Raw genomic sequence first — 18,290 nt, forward strand, 5'->3', positions numbered from 1 at the left:
ATCAAATGCTTGTTAATTAATAAACAAAAGTTATTTTTTTTCAAAATGGAAAAAACCTCAAGTGAATTGGAAAGGATGTTTGTTAAATTTAAGTGTGAAATTCCTGATACAGTCTAAGATATATTTGGGAAGTTTAAAGGTTAATCTGCCTTGATATTAAAATGGAGCTCTGATGGTCATTGAAGGCATTTATTAAAACCATCATCTTCTCATTTCTTTGGTGTCTTCCTTGTCATCTTTTTCTGTATAGGATCTCTACTTGAATGCTGGAGGAGTGACAGTATCTTACTTCGAGTGGCTGAAGAATCTAAATCATGTCAGCTACGGCCGTTTGACCTTCAAATATGAAAGGGATTCTAACTACCACTTGCTCAGTGAGTTCTGATGACCTTGTTCAAAAATAATCTTTGGGCCCAGCTAAAAGGCTGGAAAAAGCTTATACTTAAAAAGGACTAATTTCCTTTTTGTAATCCTGGAGAATTTAATCTCAGGATAGGAAATTATATTATTGTCTCATGAATCTTAGGACCAAAAATACATGATTTTTTTTTTATGGGTAGTCAGCTTAATTAACTCTCTCAAATATATTTCTATTCAGATACTCCCCTAACATAATCTGCAAGTTAGTAAATAGAAAGAGTATCCTTTTAAACCAGGAACTACGGTTGGTACTCATCCATTCCAATCTCTGGTTGCTCTTAGTTAAGGCCTTTCTAGTGTCAAGAATTTTTGGAGTCTTCTGATGAGAATGCGGTTTTTCTTTGACTAGCGTAGGCTCCAGAGTTAACGGTCCGGTTTCGTCCAGCTGAAGTAAGACCAAGACCTCCAGCTGAGCTTCACTCAGCGCACTCTGAGAATCTGGGTGAAGTGTTCCATCCATTTCCGTTTCTTTTTCCCTCAGCATTTTCTTTTTAACAGAGCCAAGGAAAAACCCTGATAATGGGTGTTATGGAAACAGAGCACTGACCTAAATTCACATTTATATAGGAATTTGGCAGAGTTCTAAATGATTAACCCATTATGGCATTAGTGTTAAAGGCTTCTTTTTTTTTTTTTTAAGATTTTATTTATTTATTTGAGAGAGGGAGGGAGGGAGCGAAAGGGGGGAGGGCAGAGGGAGAGGGAGAAGCAGACTCCACAATGAGCAGGAAGTCACACACGGGCCTCCATCCCAGGACTCCGGGATCATGATCTGAGCCAAAGACAGATGCTTAACCAGCTGAGCCACCCAAGTGCCCCAAAGGCTTCTTTTTTTTTTTTTAAGATTTTATTTATTTGACCAAGAGAGAGAGCCAGAGAGGGAACACAAGCAGGGGGCAGTGGTAGGGAGAAGCAGGCTTCCCGCAGAGCAGGGAGCCCGATGCGGGGCTCGATCCTGGACCCTGGGATCATGACCTGAGCTGAAGGCAGACGCTTAATGACTGAGCCACGTGGATGCCCCGCCCCTAAAGCTTCTAAACTCTGTAGTTTTTTCTGGGTGTGGATATAGTTTGAAACTACTTTTGGTTCTACTTTGTTTTTTTCCCCCTACTAGCAGTATTTTAACTTCACCTCTTGGCTTTCTGCAGTGTCTGTTCAAGAGAGCTTGGAAAGAAAATTTGGGAAGCATGGTGGCACTATTCCCGTTGTACCCACAGCAGAGTTCCAAGACAGGATATCGGTGAGTGTGCCGTGATAGGGCCAAACTCTCCACACACAGCCTGCTCTTCTGTAGACCCAGGCAGATGGCCTGGGGTGACGGGTAGTCAGCAGCGTGAATGTGTAATGACAGGATCTGTGTGTGCTTTGTACACTCCCTTCTCGTTACATGCTAAACATGGAGTCAGAATTTTAGTTTAAGATAATTAACGGTTAAAATAATAGTTCTTCTGGTCTTCATACTTTCATAATACAGATGACTCAACAAGTGATTCTAACATAATTTTGAAGAATTACTATGTATTCTAACTCTTAAGCTTGAAAGAAAGGAAAAGTAAACAGGGGCGTCTGGCTGGCTCAGTCAGAAGAACGTGCAACTCTTGATCTCCAGGTCGTGAGCTCTAGCCTCACGTTGGGCGTAGGGATTACTTAAAAATAAATTTAATTCCATAAACTTAAAAAAAAAAAAAAAAGCTTAACACAAAACAGAAACAGAAGAAAACGTGAAATTGAACTACATGAAGAATTGAAATTGCTATGTGGACATGAACGAGCATGAAAGGAAGCAGGTAGAAAAGGTATCTGAGTGAATGAGCTGTTGACGGGACAGAGTGAGAGCGCTCACACGTCACAGAGAATGTCCTCCACAGTAAATGGCAGAGACGTGAAAAACAAAGTCATAGGAAATAGGCCTAGAAAAGGAGATGTTCGATCTCGCTGTTAAATACAAATTAAAATAAGGTTCTTTAATGTGTTAAACTAGGAAAAACCATTAATGGATCTTATATTTACTGTGTCTTTGGTGAAATAGTATACCTTTATTTTGATGACGAGGCAGATTGGTGCAGGTCTTTGGAAAATTTGAAGCGCTATGACCGCTTCGCTGCCCGTGGACACTATCATCACGTCCCCTCTGGGAATTTATCCTGAGAAAATCATGCTAAAGGAGAGGAATGGCTCACGCATGATGATGTCATTGGAATAGTGCTTGCAGTCAGGTGTTTAAATTAGGTTTGCTTTAACAGACTACATGCACATGGCCGGGAAATGGCTAACTTACCATAAATATGTCTTTGTATGAAATACTCAGTCATGGAGAGTAATGTAAGACTAGATTGCAGCATGGGGGGAAAGTTAGGTTTTTGTTTTGAAGAAGAGAAGGTGCTTGGCCACTCTGGGTATTAACCATTGCCCTAAATGAACCTTCATCTTTCCCAGAGCCGTGTCTCTGTTAGTTCTGGTCCCTCTGTCTGCAGTGCCCTGACCCGCTCCCTGCTTACGTGTCCCAGCCCTGGAGGCCCCGCTGCGTGCCGGAATTGCGCACACCCTTCCATCCCCCGTGTCCCTGCGCTGCCGGGACTTGCGACTGCCCTTAGATGGGCTTCTTGCTGCTCCCTGCGGCCGCCTGTGTCCCGGCACAGACCTGGCGCACAGCTGGCAACTGAAACCTGGAGAGGGAGTACGCAGAGAGGACCACCACTTAGGAAGGCGGCCACGACAACTTTTAAATAATCATTGCCCAGTATGTTGGTCTCCCAATTTCCAAATGCTTTCAGGGGTTCAAATGTTGGACTTCAGTGCTATTTCTCACCTCTTACTGACTGACTGATTGTAGGAGTCTTGTAGTGTCAGTTTTAAAAAACGGGGTTTTTTTTTTCCAGCTCCTTCCCTCTAGCTCTCCCTTTCCCAGCCATGCTTTGGCCCTGCCACGACCTACATCATTGACCACCCCACCCCACCCCCCGATGTCCTCAGTCCTCTTCGTCTAACTGAAACTCCACGCACCCTCATTTAGTCACTCCCTCGTCTGGTTTTGCCTCAGCATACCCCCTTGCTAACACCTGAACCCTGAAGAAACCAGAGTCTGCTCCCTTCACACCTGTCCCCTGTGAGCTGGAGGTCCTGCCCACTGCTTCATCCTGACCCGAACCTCAAGTCCGTGGCCGGCGCTGCCTGGCAGTTCCGCCTCTTCCCCATTCCACTTTCTCATTCCCTCCTCTCTCCCCCGCACTCCAGCATGTGACCCGGGATCTATCCACGGCCGGGGGGAGGGGGATGGGACTTCCTTGGCCCCTGGCTCTTGGCGCCTGCACGCTGTCTCTTGTCACGCACGTCTCCTCTGGTTCCAGAGCGGCTCTGGGTGCCTCCATCTAAGCCCAGTGGCCTGTTTTCACCCCCCCAAAATGCGCTGCTTGAGCATTTCTCTCCCTCATCAGCAGTCATTCCTGTCAGTGTGCTGAATGCAGGTTTGTTTTTGTGGGGTTTTTTTGTTTTGTTTTGACAGAGACAGCAAGAGAGGGAACAACACAAGCAGGGGGGAGTGGGAGAGGGAGAAGCAGGCTTCCCACAGAGCGAGGAGCTTGATGTGAGGCTTGATCCCAGGACCCTGGGATCATGACCTGAGCCGAAGGCAGACGCCTAAAGCCTGAGCCACCCAGGAGCCCCTGAATGCAGTTTTAAAAAAATAGTCTCCGTAGGACATCCTTAAGAGTTGTGTATACTCTGTCTCCAGTTCTCCTGTGCTCACCTTCGCCGACGCCCACCACTCCACCAAAACCGTTCTTGTCCAGATATACACCTTCCGAAGTGATGAGAATGCTAACTAGATGAGGGTCAGCATAGACCCGTTTGCTTGGTGACCCAGTTTTATGTTTTCACGTGGCATAGCAGGATTTGTATTTGGTAGCTAGGTAGGACATATTAGAATGGGGGCAATCATTAATTGTCCTAAAATTTTAGAAAGCATTCCAAAAACAAACTAGTTAGAGGAATCTATTGAAACAAACTGACTTACGGAAATACTTGGCATGGGAAGGAGATGAGCTGACTTGGTGGTCGAAGGCCCTGGGTTATGTCCCAGCTCTAAAAATAGCTGTCAGTAACGGTGGCCAACTTCTCTGGTCATCGGCTCCCTCAGTGGAACGAGGAAATAATGAGCTGCTGAGTCCCGTCCAGCTTTCCACATTGGTGGCACTGCTGAACACATAGCCAGGATCCTACCGCAGATCTACTGTTGGAGATGGCCAGACTCCTTTTGGGGCCCCGTGAGTGTCCCTGTTAACCGTGTAACGTGCTTCTGTGGTCCATCTGCTCTCAGAGGGGTGACCCATGCTAGACTCACTACTCGCACCTATGTTTCTTGCTCCCAGCTTTTCTGTGTGCATTGTTTAACCATGATCTTATTTCATGAGTATTTGTTTGTTGTCAAATGTAATGAACACCAAACTGTGATGAAAACAACTATTTAAATAGCTATCAAGATATCGTACAGAAATTAAATATATCTTTACCAAAAGAAAAAACAATTCTGTCTGGCTGTATATTGATTGAAGAATCCTTTGTGCTCTTATAAATGAAGTGTGTCTGTGTGTGGTTTTGTTAAACTTTTGTTCTTTTTCCTCTCAGGGTGCCTCTGAGAAAGACATCGTGCACTCGGGCTTGGCTTATACCATGGAGCGCTCTGCCAGGGTATGTGTGCGGATGTTCTTTGCATTTCTGCTCCTGACACAAAGTCCCACCCAGCCGTGTCCTCTCAGCGGCCAGATTGTGTGTGCAGTGGTACCAAATAGCAGTCTGTTCACATGTTCTTCATGAATGTGTAGCAAAATGCATGCTTTCTCAGGCTCAGATGATGGGCAGTGTTTTCAGGCTCTTCGGTATGTTTACCAGGCTTTTGGAAATAAATAACAATAGCAGGTTAGGCGGGAGTGATGTTTGGCAGCTCGCTAAATACCAGCGAGTCAGCCAAACTGGATTGCCCTTCCATACACCACTCCACTGTGGCTGTAGGAAACTGCCTCACTAGAGAATCTGGTGTAAGTAAAAGGGTTTTTGACCACTTGGTCCTTATTTCAAGACCTTAAACACAATTTGAGTCCAGTTTTCCTAATTTCTTCTTGAGTTCAGATTCTGTCCACATGGCTTTAAGTTGAAATCTCATAAGCAGACATTAATGGTGGTGCTTGCTGTTGACTTTTTTTAGTGAGATATCATTGACATGCTATAAATTCATCCTTTTAAAGTAGACAAGTCTGTCGGCGCCTGGGTGGCTCAGTCGTTGAGCATCTGCCTTCGGCTCAGGTCATGGTCCCGGGGTCCTGGGATCGAGCCCCACATGGGGCTCCCTGCTCGGCGGGAGGCCTGCTTCTCCCTCTCCCACTCCCCCTGCTTGTGTTCCCTCTCTCGCTGTGTCTCTCTCTGTCAAATAAATAAATAAAATCTTTCAAAAAATAAAAAATAAAGTATACAGTCTGCAACCTTAAGTATCTTCACAAGACTATATAGCCATCACCACTCCAGAACATTTTCAGCACCCCATTCTTAGTTCTGTACAATTATCACCAAGTGTGACAGCTCACTCCAGATAAGAGGATGTCGGAAGGACAGAGAAATAGTTCGTATTTGAGAGCTTCTTACTGCCGCCTAGTCAGTGCATGCATGTATTAGTTCCTGAGAAGTCGTCCTTCCCGACGGGGTTCAGTGGCCGAGTCCTGCACTGACTCGGGGGCGGGTTCACCTGCACCGGGCCTGTGTGTGCCGTGAATACATGGCCCAGCTGCTTGGGTCGGGGTTGTCTTCACTGTGTTTTCTCCTACCTTTCAGCAAATCATGCGCACGGCCATGAAGTACAACCTGGGTTTGGATCTGAGAACGGCCGCCTATGTCAATGCCATTGAGAAAGTTTTCAAGGTGTACAATGAAGCTGGTGTGACCTTCACATAGACGGAGTGTGGCTGCCTCCTTCACTGCCCTCCTCCCCTCTTCATCTGCAGACTCTTCACAAGTTTACATGTAACCACAGAAATCTCTCTCTCTCAACTTACTAGATAATGGACATCATTCTCAACAAGTCAGTCCAAATCAGCCCCTTTGAGAAAAAAGAAATTAAGGTTAGGGGATCATGTACAAGCTGATGAATATGAAAGTAGAAATTACCTATGCCAGAGAGCCATTGGGTATTTTGCCGTTAAATGAAAGGCCTCTTCCGTCTGTCTGTGGTGCTTTGTTCCGTGGCCGCTTCAAGCGCGGTCAGAGCTGGGGCCAGGAACACACCCGTTGCCTAGGAGCAGCTGGCTGCTGACCGCTTCGGCGCTGGACGAGTCTGAGACACGCTCTAAGGTGTCAGGTGTGAGCATTTTCAGAAGGTGGCATGGTCCTCAAGTGAGTTACTGGTATTTTACATCAGCAAAATAACTCAATTTCATAGATTGCAAGAAAAATAAAAGCTGTTTCTCTTTATGCATTTTATTCACTTAGAATAAAATAAGTACGTGCTGCTGTAATAAAATTGCCTTTAATCACTTACCAAGGCTAACCTTGACTCAAGCAGTGAATGCCTATAAACATAATAAATGAAAAAAAGCTAGTATTTTTATAATATAAAACAGTATCATTTATAGCTTATCAATCATGTATTGTTGTTCAGCAAAACTAAACTGTCCGATGGAGAATTAAGTTATCTTCATACCTGCAAATGGTGGAGGCTATTTTTGTTAAGACTGTCAGAATTTACTAACCGCAATTACGACATAGTCCAAAGAGTGCAGTGACCTCCTTATCATGTTAATTAATCGTTCTCCTTTGAAGATCTACTGTGTTGTCTTAATTGAACAATAATTCAAGTAGAGTGTCCCAGAAAAAAACCACTTGGGCTCCCACTTTGGAGTCTAGCTGGCGGCTCCAAGCCCTGCCAATGGCCCCGACTCGGCCTGACTTGGCGTCCTCTTCGAGAGGCCTGAATTCTGCGCACAGTTTCATTACCACTGGGCTGGAAACAACCTTGGGTTGAGTGTTTTGTTTGGGAGTTATTTCGCCAGGGCCTTTTGAACAGTAGTGTCCCAATGAAGTACTAGATATTATTTATGTAAGGATGAGCTTTTTTTTTTTTTCTAAACAACAATATCCTTTCAGAAGTTTCTAACTACTTTGTAACTGCATGACTTAACCCGGTGATAAAAGCGGTTATTAAAAGTCTACCTTTTCCAAAGCTTATGCTTTCTGTGTTTCTGTGTTTTTATATTTGATAGTAACTTTTCGTAAATAATAAAACTAAATTGGGTTTCTTAATTTTTGAAACAACCACCTATATAACATTTCTTTCCACTATATTATGAGCTGCCCAGATTTTATTCTTGAATTCTTTGTGTTTGATTCTGTTAAGCAATATCAATGGCTGTTCTTGGGGAAGAGGTTCTAGTACTCAAAGCTGATATACCCAAGTAATTTTTACTGCCTTTTTTAATGGAGGAATTTTTCATTGATTAGGGTTTTGTTTTTAATAATTGAACCACAGCGTGTAACATCTTAAGGCAGAATACTAACCATGATCAGCGGAACTAGATCCTAGACCTGACTCCGCCAGTCACTTAGCTGCCAAATCTGGAGCTCAGCTTTCATTTGGACTCTGTTTTGTCCGGATTCTGTCCAGAACATCTCTGTAGTTCTGAGCATCAAGTCAGGCAGCAGGTAAACAAGCCGCCCCCACCCCACCCCTGCACCACGGACCGGGTGAGCCCTTCCCAAGCTGCTTACTTGCGCTCTGGGTGGAGCACTAAATGTGGGGTTGGGGGAGTGGTAGGGAAACAAGTCCCAGAATGCTTGGAACAATACTGGGTGGGGCAGTCAATTCAGGTCGTGTGAAAGGGGGATGATAAGTCTTCATGGTGGCCTTTGCCTAACATTGGGATTATTTGTAGTGGTTTTTTAAAGATTAGATAGACATTGCTGTGTGTTGCCGGTATTAATGTTATAAAACCTGAATCGCGCTTGCTAGCTATATGAAGACAACAGTGCTGGTGTCAACTTTGGTTTCTGAGGGTTTGAGTTTGAAAATCCTGGTCAGTTCGTCTTTCACCTTCACTGAAATTTTCTAGTTTATTTACTATTTATAATTTTAAAAACTTATATATAATACTCTAAAGTTAATTGCCTCTGAAATAGCCACAGATGGCTTAGGTTACATGTGAAGAATACTTCACTGTTGCCTCGTGAATTCCCTACACCAGAATGTTCTAATTACCCGATAGGTAAGGTTTAGGGACTTGAGATTTTGTAAAAGCTTGGTTTTCGGTTTGGGGGGTGGGGGACGCTTCTGTTTGTTTTCTTTAAGCAGTGCTTCTGGCAACTCAACTACTAGGACTGATGATTTACTTTTTTTAAAAACCTTAGCATCTTAACTCCCCTGCTTTAAGTAAATTCATTCTTTCCTAAACCTCCCTGGTAGACTTCCTGAGCCATGCTATACATTCAAACAGCCCCAGCATGGCGGAGGAAGAAAACTACATCTATGGATCTTGCACAGAGGCCCCTGCAAAAGACTTTTTTTTGTTTTTTTGCTTTGTAATATGAGTGTTAGGATTTTTTTTTCTCAAATAATTTTTTATTGGCTCCTTTGTGTTGATTTTCAAAGCTTACACAGTGGTTTAGGCAGTTGCTATGCTATTGACAGTTGGGGCCAGGTAGTGCCTTGTCTTGGGGACTGCCCTATGCTTTGTAGGATGTTTAACAGCATCCCTGGTCTCTACCAATTAGCTGCCCCAATGGCATATCTCAGATATGACCATCAAAAACGTATTCACATCACCAGATGTCCCCTGAGGGGTTGAGGGGTTCCCTGCTGAGAATTACTGGATAGCCAAATAGTTCTACCAGTCTTGTAAACAGCTGATGCCTCCAGTCTACACACCCAACCTTCCCATTCTCCACTCCCCAGGGGTAGCCACTTCCAACAACTTGAAATGTTTCTTTTTCATTATATTTAAATCCTTTTCCCTTTTTTTTTTTAAGAAAATTTTATTTATTTATTTGACAGCACAAGCAGGGGGAACAGCAGGGAGAGGGAGAAGCAGGCTCCCCGCTGAGCAGGGAGCCCACCATCGGGCTCGATCCCAGGACTCTGAGATCATGACTTGAGCCGAAGGCAGCTGCTTCACCCACGGAGCCACCCAGGTCTCCCCTTTTCCCATTTTTAATCGGGTTATCTTTTTGTTGTTGATTTCTAAGAGTTCTTTATATATTCTGGCTGTGACCCTTTTCAGATATATGATTTGCAGATATTTTCTTTCATTCTGTTGGTGTGTCTTCAATTTTTTGATGGTGTCCTTTAACACAAAAGTTGCTTTTTTTTTTTTTTTTTGATGGAGTCCAATTTACCTTTGGTTGCTGTGCTTTAGGTGTTAGAGCCACGACACCATTGTGCAATCCAAGGTTACACAGGTCTGATGAATAATAAGGTCTGATGAATAATAATAAATGATTAAAGAAGAATTAACACAACTCCTTTTCAAACGCTCCCAGAAAACAGAAAATGAGGAAACACTTCCAATGAGGCCAGCATTATTCTGATACCAAAGCCAGACAAAGACATCACAAGAAAAGAAAAACCACGGCAGTATCCCTTATATAATTGTGGATACAAAGATACTCAACAAAATACTAAAAACTGAATCCAACAGCTCACTATAGGTGTTAACACATCATGACCAGGTAGGACTTAACCTCAGGAATGCCAGGGTGGTGCAACATAAGAAAATCCCTGTAATACACTCCATTAATAGAATAAAAGGAAAGAAAAAACACCTAATCATCTCAATAGATGTGGGGAAAGCACTTGAGAGGGTTCAAGACCTTTTCATGACAAAGCATTCAGCTAGGAATAGACAGAACTTCTAAACATTATGATAAAAATCTTGACAAAAAGCCACAGCTCCCATCATGCTGAACTGGAAAAAGCAGTATCTGCATGCAATGGAATATTATTCAGCCATGAAAAGGAAAGGACTGGTGATAACACGCTACAACTTAAATGAACCTTGAAAACCTGCCGAGTAAGTGAAAGAAGTCAGACACAGAAGGTCACATATTGTATGAGTCCCTTTATATGCTGTACCCAGAATAGGGATTCACAGATCAAGAAAGCAGATTCATGGTTGCCAGGGGCTGGGGGAGTGAGGAGTGATTACTTAGGAGTATGGTGTGTTTTTCTGAGGTGATAACAAAGTTGTGTTTTTTTTGTTCTTGGGCTTGATTGGTTGATTTTTTTTTTTTTTAAAGATTTATCCATCTATTAGTGCATGTGCACAAGTCGGGGGGAGGGTAGAGGGAGAGATGAGACAATCCCAGGCAGACTCCCTGCTGAGCACAGAGCTGATCACAGGGCTCAATCCAACAGCCTCAAGATCACAACCCAAGCTGAAACGACGAGTCAGGTGCTCAACGGACTGAGCCACCCAGGTGCCCCGAGGTGATAACAAAGTTTTAAAACTAAGAGTGATAGTTGCACAACATTGTGAATATGCTAAATACCACTGTACACTTGAGAATTGTTGCTGGGTAAATTTCACCTCGATTAAAAATAAATGAAGGAATTTAAAAAACCCACTAACCTAGAGTTGAACCCCCAGAACCATCCAGGGAGTCTAGTTGCAAATAGGCCAAAGTTTCTGAGAAAGCCTGTTCACAGCAAGTATCCTGTGAGCGGAGTGGAGGTGGGTGCTGCCGTGGGAGCACACCCTCCCTGGGAAGCCTGCAGTACAGAGTGCTAGCATGAACCAGTGAGCTCAGGGAGTTGCAGGAACCCGGCGGTATTTGGGTCTTTATAACCCTGCAACAGGTCATGATGCTGGTGGGACAGGCCAGGGCCTGGGTCCACCAGCTCTCCCGTGATTACAGCAGGGTCGGCAGCATGAGCGATGATCCTATGCGTTAAGCGGACTGTGCCCATGTGAGGAGAAAATGCTGTGGTTGCTGGATAGTAGAACTCCTGGTTGACCGCCTCTCTTGGCACTTTGAGTAGGTGATCCTCCTGCTTCTGGCCTCTGTGGTTTCTGATGAGAGGTCACCTGTTAATCTCATCGAACCTCCCTTTTATGTGATGACTTATTTTTCTGTTTCAAGATTCTCTTTTTGTCTTTGGATTTGAACAGTCTGATTAGGATATGCCTGGTGTGCATCTGTTTGAGTCTTCCTGCTTGGAGTTCATTGAGCTTCTTAGAAGTATAGGTTTATTACATTTTCATCAAATTTGTTTTCAACCAATATTTCTTCAAATACTCTTCCTGCCTCTTTCTCTCTCACCCTCTGTTACCCCCATGGTGCACAGTGACGCATGCATCTCTCTAATCCTCTTTATTTTTGTTCATTTGTTTGCTTTCTGTTCCTCAGGTTAGATAATCTCTTTTGACATATCTTCAAGTTCACAGATTCTTTCATGTGCCTGCTCACATCTGCTGTTGTGCCCTCTAATGAATGTTTTATTTCAGTTGTACTCTCAACTCTAGAATATCTCTTTCATTTTTTTCTATAATTTCTGTCCCTTCATGTGTAATCTCTATTTGGTATTGATCTTATACTTTAATTCTGTAGATGTGGTTTCCTTTAGCTCTTTGAACGTGTTTAGAATAATTGATTTAAAGTCTTTGGGGAAAAACAATAAAGTCTTTGATAAGTCCAGTATTTGGGCTTACTTAGGCACAGTTTCCATTTTACCTCTTTTAAATGAGCCATAATGTCTTTACTTGCACATCTTATTTTTTTCTGAAAACTAGACATGTTGAATAATACAACGTGGCAACGCTGAAATCAGATTCCACACCCCTCCCCCAGATATCTTGTTGCTTTTTGTTGTTGAGCGTTTGTTTAGTGACTTTTCTGAACTAAGTCTATAGTTTGTTTTCTTTGTTCTGTTTGCCATTGAAGTTTCTCCTCAGGTAGCTTAGTGGTTAGCTAATGACTGGACAGAGATTTCTTTAAGTATCCAGAACCAATTGGTCTCCCATCTTTGCCAGAGAACTCTGTGCAGGTTGGGCCTCACCTTCAACACTCAGCTGGGCAGTTTATATCTCTGCTTTGGTTTTCACTTCCTGCTTGCACAGAGCCTCAAGGTTGTTTAGAGGTGAGAGTTTCAAGCCTTCTCCAGTCTTTAATGAGCACATGCACAGCCCTACACATGTGCATGGCCTTCTAGATTCCCAGGCATATATTGGAATTTTCAAAGTCCCTATGAACATTTCATTCCCCAGTTTTTCCTTTTAAGGTCTTTGCTTTGGTTAGCCTATTGATTTCCCAAACTGTTATCCACCACCTTAATGCAGCCACCAGCTTAAAAAATTGCCTCTAGGGAATGCCTGGGTGGCTTAGTGGGTTGGGCATCTGCCTTCGGCTCGGGTCATGATCCCAGGATCCTGGGATCGAGTCCTGCATCGGGCTCCCTGCTCAGCGGGGAGCCTGCTTCTCCCTCTGACTGCAGCTCCCACAGCTTGTGCTTTCTCGCTTACAAATAAATAAATAAAATCTTTTCTAAAAAATTGCCTCCAATTGTTTTGTGACAAACAGCCCCAGGTAAAAAGCTGTTTACATTAGGTGAGCTCCTAGTTGCGACAAATAAAGGCAGGCTTGCAATGGAGTCTTCCTAGGAACAACCAGTCAAGTGAAATAATCACAGTTTTCTGGGAATGAGGCTTTGAAGGAACTCCAACCCTGTTCAGTTCTTTCCAGTAACTGCTAGGCTATTGGTTTTCAAGGCAGCAATGGAGCTGGAGAAGGTACCCCAGGGGTGGGGCATAGAAAAGGGTAAGTTAAAAACATCACAGAGCTTGCCATTCTTAAGAAGATGTTGTTTGTTTGTTTTTAATTTGTTTTACATAAATGCTCCTGGATTGCTGTAAACCTTTGGTTAAGAATTCTGAAAAAAATAGTTGATTCTGACTATATTTTTGCCGGTTTTCTCATTACTTTTATGAAGGAGGGAATTTTTGGAAGTCCCTGCTCCACCAATTGCTTGGACATCACTGTCTATTGCTTTTTATAACACATTTAGAGCTTGTCTGAGGCTGATGTCATACCACTATTGTACAACACACAGTAAAGAGAAAGTGAGAGATAGAAGTACTTATTCTAGAACAGCACACTGCAAGGTGAAGTTAAGAAACCATGGGCAGTGCTTCTCCAGCTCTCTGTGGCAAAGGACCAATTTGTTTGTTTGTTAATCTAATACATCATGGTATGTTGTCCTACTTCATGTGATTAGTTCACATACAACTTGCCATGCAAGTTCAGCAACCCAGAGCTGGTCTCTCTACCCTGTTCAACAAGCCTCGTCTGCTGAGCACACTCCTGGAGGTCCAGGCAATGTCAAATTTTTGTAAAAGTTTCTAAATGCTCTGACATGCTCCTTAAAACATCTTTTCTTGCATAATAAAATCAAATCAAATAAAAAAGAAAAACTTCTCATTTCTGCGAAGAACAAGTAGCTTCCAGCAAGATAAATAAGCAATGCCTCTTCTTTACGAATCATTCCCTTTTTAAAAATCCAGAATGTTAAGCTAAATGCCGCTTAAACATATGTTTAACTTTATGGTGCTGACTCCTAATAGCAGGAAGGAGAGGCCAGGCGTTCTTGGCCACTGCCACCAATCAGGCCTGATAAGGCTCTGGGGAAAGATCCAGTAGTGGCTTCCACAGCCAATAAGCAGTGGACTCAGTTACTACTTGACCTGATTCTGTGACTGTCCAGCTCAAATGCTTCTCTCAAGTCCCTTTCAGAATGTGAAGCGTCTCAAACTGCCTGAGCCTGCCCAGCTACACTCTCAATCAGGTCGGTCCATGATCTTCCCTGACGCCTATAAGAACATTTCAAGGAAAACCCAAAGAACATGTGAGCCAAATTATGTTCCTCCCTTGGGATGTTCTGGAAGCACTGAGGTGTCTGAAAGCTATATATAGTGTCTGGGAAAATAACCATTTATGAAATGTAGCACAGACTCTAACAATTCTTCCGGAGCTCCTTGCTGATGTGAGAAATCTTAACGTGAGGGCAGCACAACGGATCAATCACGGGGACCTCCTGACCCCCAGGAGCTGCCAACATGCAGGTCCCCTGCCCCTGCAGAGGGGACACTCGGGACACAGGCAATGTTTCCATCCAAACAGGAAAAAATCCAGGGCTCAGTGTACACATTTCACAGCTTTTTATTGAGAATCAGGAAGAGTCCGCTGGAGGCGGACGTGCTCACTGTCCCAGTTTGCCCAGGCCTTCTGCTGCATGGGTGACAGCATTTGTGACTGTGTTGGTCACCGTCTCAGTGACTTCCTTCACCATATTGTCCCCTGTATCATGGGCCTTCTTTAAGGCATCGGCAATGGCTGTCAGGAAGAAAGAGGAATAATGTCCTGTGAGCTAAGTAAAAAATTTCCAGCGGGTGGGGCCCGTGTCACAGAGAGTAGCCCGTGGGCTGTGGTGGTCCTACTGGATCGTGCCCTGGAGGAGCCCCGAGGGGACACAGGGCAGCGGGGCTCCTGGAGGAGTGCATTCAAGGGTGGTTTTATTTCCCTCCACAGCTTGCGTTTCTGCAATTGTGAGTGAAATAACATTGGCTCCACTCAAGGAAAGAGGTCCTTTTACATCGCTATACTACAGCACCCGCACACGCATAAAAATATTTATGTAAATGTATATTTATATAAAGAGAGAATTTTATGTCTAAAATGTCCTTTTGTCCGAGCCTGGTGCCACATAATCGTTTGTGACACCATCTTAACATCCCACAGAAAGGACTGTCTGGATGGATCTTGCTTTAGCAAAGTGCCGTCTGTGGTCTCAGATGAGTGTTGATAATTGCATACCTCCTAAAAGGATGCAACATCAAGGTCAGGGTTTGACCTGGTTAGGCAAAGAACGGCCGCTCCCAGCATCTAGCTTCTCTCCCTCCCTCCTTCCCTGGCCCCAACCTCAGCCATACCTTTCTCTCCAGCCTCCTTGGCGTGCTCCACCACCTCCTTGACCACCCCTTCCACAGCATGAACTGCAAAGATGAGAAGCCCAGAGTGAGAGCACAGTGCAAGCCAGCTTCTCATCAAGGCGGGGCCCAGACAGCTCTGGATAAATCCTGGACACCACCCCAGGCAGGACGAGGCAGCTCATGAGAAGGAGCCCCAGCTGGCTTACTTCAGAGACTCCCGTGGGGCCTGGCTGCTGAGAGACAAGCTGAGTGAGCCAGACAAGGGCACAGGGTTCTCCATGCCCCTCGGCCTGGCCTGGCGAGGCCTGAAATGCAGACAAGCAGGCCCTCCGCAAGGCGGGCCAGATCCGGGCACCTCTCAGGTGTGCTGCTGGCCTGCCTCAGCCCGATGGGGGCTGCAGCAGGTGGCCAAGTCCCAAAACCTCCTACAGCAAAACCTAGGCCCCAGAGCGATCCCCCCAACAGGAGGGAACTCTCTGACCACCTTGGAGTTGTCTGAAGTTTGGGTGGCAGTGGCTAGAACCGGAAGATTCTGGAGTCAGAAGAATTGATTCTGATTCTACCTCCACTCTGTGCTGCTTGGTTCCCTCACCTGTGGACTGGGGATGAGACAGAGCTCAGGGCCAGTGGAAGGTGAAAGAGGGCAGGGAACACCAGCCGCAGGTTAACCGATGACAGACAGACATGTTTGCGGCAGCCAGCCAGGCAGAACCACAGCAGCTAACTCGGACACGAGCTGGGTTTCACAAAATGCCTGGTGGGACCTGGACTAGCCTCCCGCATACAGTTGCGGGTGTCTGCACACAAAAAAGGGTTTCTGAGGACTTTGAAGAAATTCAAAATGTCCTTTGGATAAACCCAGTGGGGGGGGGGGGGGGCTGCTGACTTTGAACAGAATGAGACTTGGTGGTTTCTTAGTGAAGAAATCTTTGAAGCTCTGAAGTGATGGTAAAAATAAAAATCCATTTTTCCTTTTTCTGTAGAGGATATTCAGAATAGGCTGTTTTGATACAGGAGGGCTCCCGGGTTTCCAGAGGGAAGGATTCTAGCCACCCAAGGCTCACCCAAGCACCTGGGCTCTCCTCCTGCCCCCAGGGGCCTCCTCAGAGCTGGAGTCCCTCCTGCCTTCAGTCACAGACCCCAGAAATGGGTGTGACCCAGAGAGGCCTGTTTGGGGCACTGGACCCCTCATGACTCCACCCAAGCTGCCCTCCTCAGCTTCCATACCCCTCACTTCCATTCTGTCCTTGTGGGGCTGATTGGCCAGGGTTCCTCAAGAGGCCAAGGCCTACCTCCAATCCGCTGGGATCAGCTTCCAACAGGCCCCACTGAGTCTGCCCCCAGCCCCCCAGCCTCCCAGCCTTAGGACAAGGGCCCAGCTGGAAAGGAGCCTTGGGGTCCTTACCAGCTTCCTCGGTGGCCTTCTCGGTGCGGTGGGCCAGGCCCTCGGCAGCAAGTTTCCCCAGGCCTCCCAGCATCGTGTGGTGACAGGTGGCAAGCAAGCAGGATGCTGGGGCCTGGAGCAGCGTCCTTTTATAGATGCCTCGGATGCCTGCCTGGGCTCTGGAGCACCGGCCCCCGCCTCAGCCAAGTAGGAGATCAGGTGATGAGTCAGCATAGGCGGCGGCAGGAGGAAGAGGTTAGGTGGGGCCGACCCAGTGCTGTGATTCCAGCCTTGCCCCTCTGGCGGTATGAGACCCCCACACCCCATATTCTGGACCCGGTGAGGGTCAGGGACTGGACAGAGAAGTCAGCTCTGGGACGTGGCCCTCCCCCAAAGCAGGAGGCCTGACGGCCCTGTGGGATAAGAGGCAATTGGGGAGCCCTGCCAGCCCCCTGGGCTTCAAGCTCCCCACAGCCCGGACACGAGTGCAGCTGTGTCCCCCCCAGCCTGCTGTTCAGGATCCCCAGGGGGGCTAGTTAGGTAGGGGCTTAAGGGTCTGGGGGTCTGGGGACCTGGATGGCCCCTCAGGCCAGGAACACAAGTGGAGTGGGGGCCATTGGAGCCCAGGACCTCGGCTCTGCAGCGTCTCTGCAGTTTTCACTGGAAATTTGAGGGGTGGTGACCTCATCATGGTACCTTGCCCAAGGCTGAGGAGGACACAGCATTAACCAGAAACCCAGTCACCCCTGGCTTGCAGTCAGCCGCTTCTCACTCACAGGAGCACCTGAGCACCTGGACGGCCCTGCTCAGGAGCAACCAGCCCAGGAGGGAGCCTGGCCATCGCTGCACCCTGGGGCCAGGCTTCTTGGAGAGGCCCAGTGCCCCCCAGGAGGCCCTAGAGGAGTAGATGGAGGACCCCACCACCACCAGGTATGTCTGGTGGCCCTAGCCAGAATTCCAGAAAGCCACTCCACCAGCCCCTGACACATCACATGCTTAAGGGGCCAGGTTGCCTCTCTAGTTATTCAGGATGGAGAGAGATGCCTCAAGCCACGTGCCACATGCTGCATCCCTTAGTCACTAGCCCAACCTGAGCCTCAGTTTCCTCATCTATAAGATGGGGATAGCCATGCCTTCCTGGCCATGTCACTGAGAGTCAGCGGGATCATGTGTGCAAGCTCTTGGTAAACTTGTATTCCCTCCCCTTTGTCACTGATGTGCCAGGGAGGGGCTGCTTGGCAGTGGGCCCTGACTGACCAGTGGGTGGGCCAAAGAGTAGCAGGGGCAGAGCTGGGGAGCGTGACCCCACTGGCTGGGAGTCACGGAAGAAAATTCCTCCCAAGTCCCTGTTCATGCCATCCAGGCCTAGGGCAGGAGTCTGAGGCCGCCTCCCCACGTACCTGCTCTCTCAGCCCTCAGAGCTGCTCAGGAGGGGGTGGTGAGCCCTAATTAGTGGGGCCCTTACAGCCTGGGTGCTACAGGGCTGAGGCCCTCCCACACTCCTAATTGGTGTTAGGTGGCCCCAAGCTGTG

The 18,290-nt window shown here is 46.3% G+C and overlaps 2 protein-coding genes across 2 annotated transcripts in view; one reads left to right on the forward strand and one right to left on the reverse strand.

Moving 5' to 3' along the window:
• The window catches only part of GLUD1 (glutamate dehydrogenase 1), a 36,774-nt gene extending 29,145 nt beyond the window's left edge, over positions 1 to 7,629 (forward strand). The window contains exons 10-13 of the mRNA XM_025880411.2: positions 251 to 374; positions 1,569 to 1,660; positions 5,044 to 5,106; positions 6,241 to 7,629. Of these exons, the coding sequence (XP_025736196.1) occupies positions 251 to 374; positions 1,569 to 1,660; positions 5,044 to 5,106; positions 6,241 to 6,360 (399 nt within the window). The 3' untranslated portion in view covers positions 6,361 to 7,629. The remainder of the gene's footprint in view (positions 1 to 250; positions 375 to 1,568; positions 1,661 to 5,043; positions 5,107 to 6,240) is intronic.
• A 6,972-nt stretch (positions 7,630 to 14,601) lies between these two features.
• Positions 14,602 to 16,906, reverse strand: FAM25A (family with sequence similarity 25 member A). The gene is made up of 3 exons (XM_025881082.2): positions 16,780 to 16,906; positions 15,375 to 15,437; positions 14,602 to 14,778 (listed from the first exon to the last, which is right to left on the reverse strand). Exons 1-3 carry the CDS (start codon positions 16,850 to 16,852, stop codon positions 14,645 to 14,647), a joined length of 270 nt encoding a protein of 89 aa, XP_025736867.1. The 5' UTR covers positions 16,853 to 16,906; the 3' UTR covers positions 14,602 to 14,644.
• Positions 16,907 to 18,290: the final 1,384 nt, after the last annotated feature.

Source organism: Callorhinus ursinus, unplaced genomic scaffold, assembly GCF_003265705.2.
Source record: "Callorhinus ursinus isolate GAN/ISIS: 27379988/994484 unplaced genomic scaffold, GSC_fseal_2.0 scaffold31, whole genome shotgun sequence".
Classification (NCBI taxonomy): Eukaryota; Metazoa; Chordata; class Mammalia; order Carnivora; family Otariidae; genus Callorhinus; species Callorhinus ursinus.

Bases quoted from the DNA above. Each gene is read 5' to 3' on its own strand.
- FAM25A (XM_025881082.2), bottom strand. From the start codon at position 16,852: ATGCTGGGAGGCCTGGGGAAACTTGCTGCCGAGGGCCTGGCCCACCGC. The intron at 15,438-16,779 runs GTAAGGACCCCA...TCATCTTTGCAG, and splicing joins GAAGGCCACCGAGGAAGCTG to TTCATGCTGTGGAAGGGGTG. The intron at 14,779-15,374 runs GTATGGCTGAGG...TCTTCCTGACAG, and splicing joins CAAGGAGGCTGGAGAGAAAG to CCATTGCCGATGCCTTAAAG.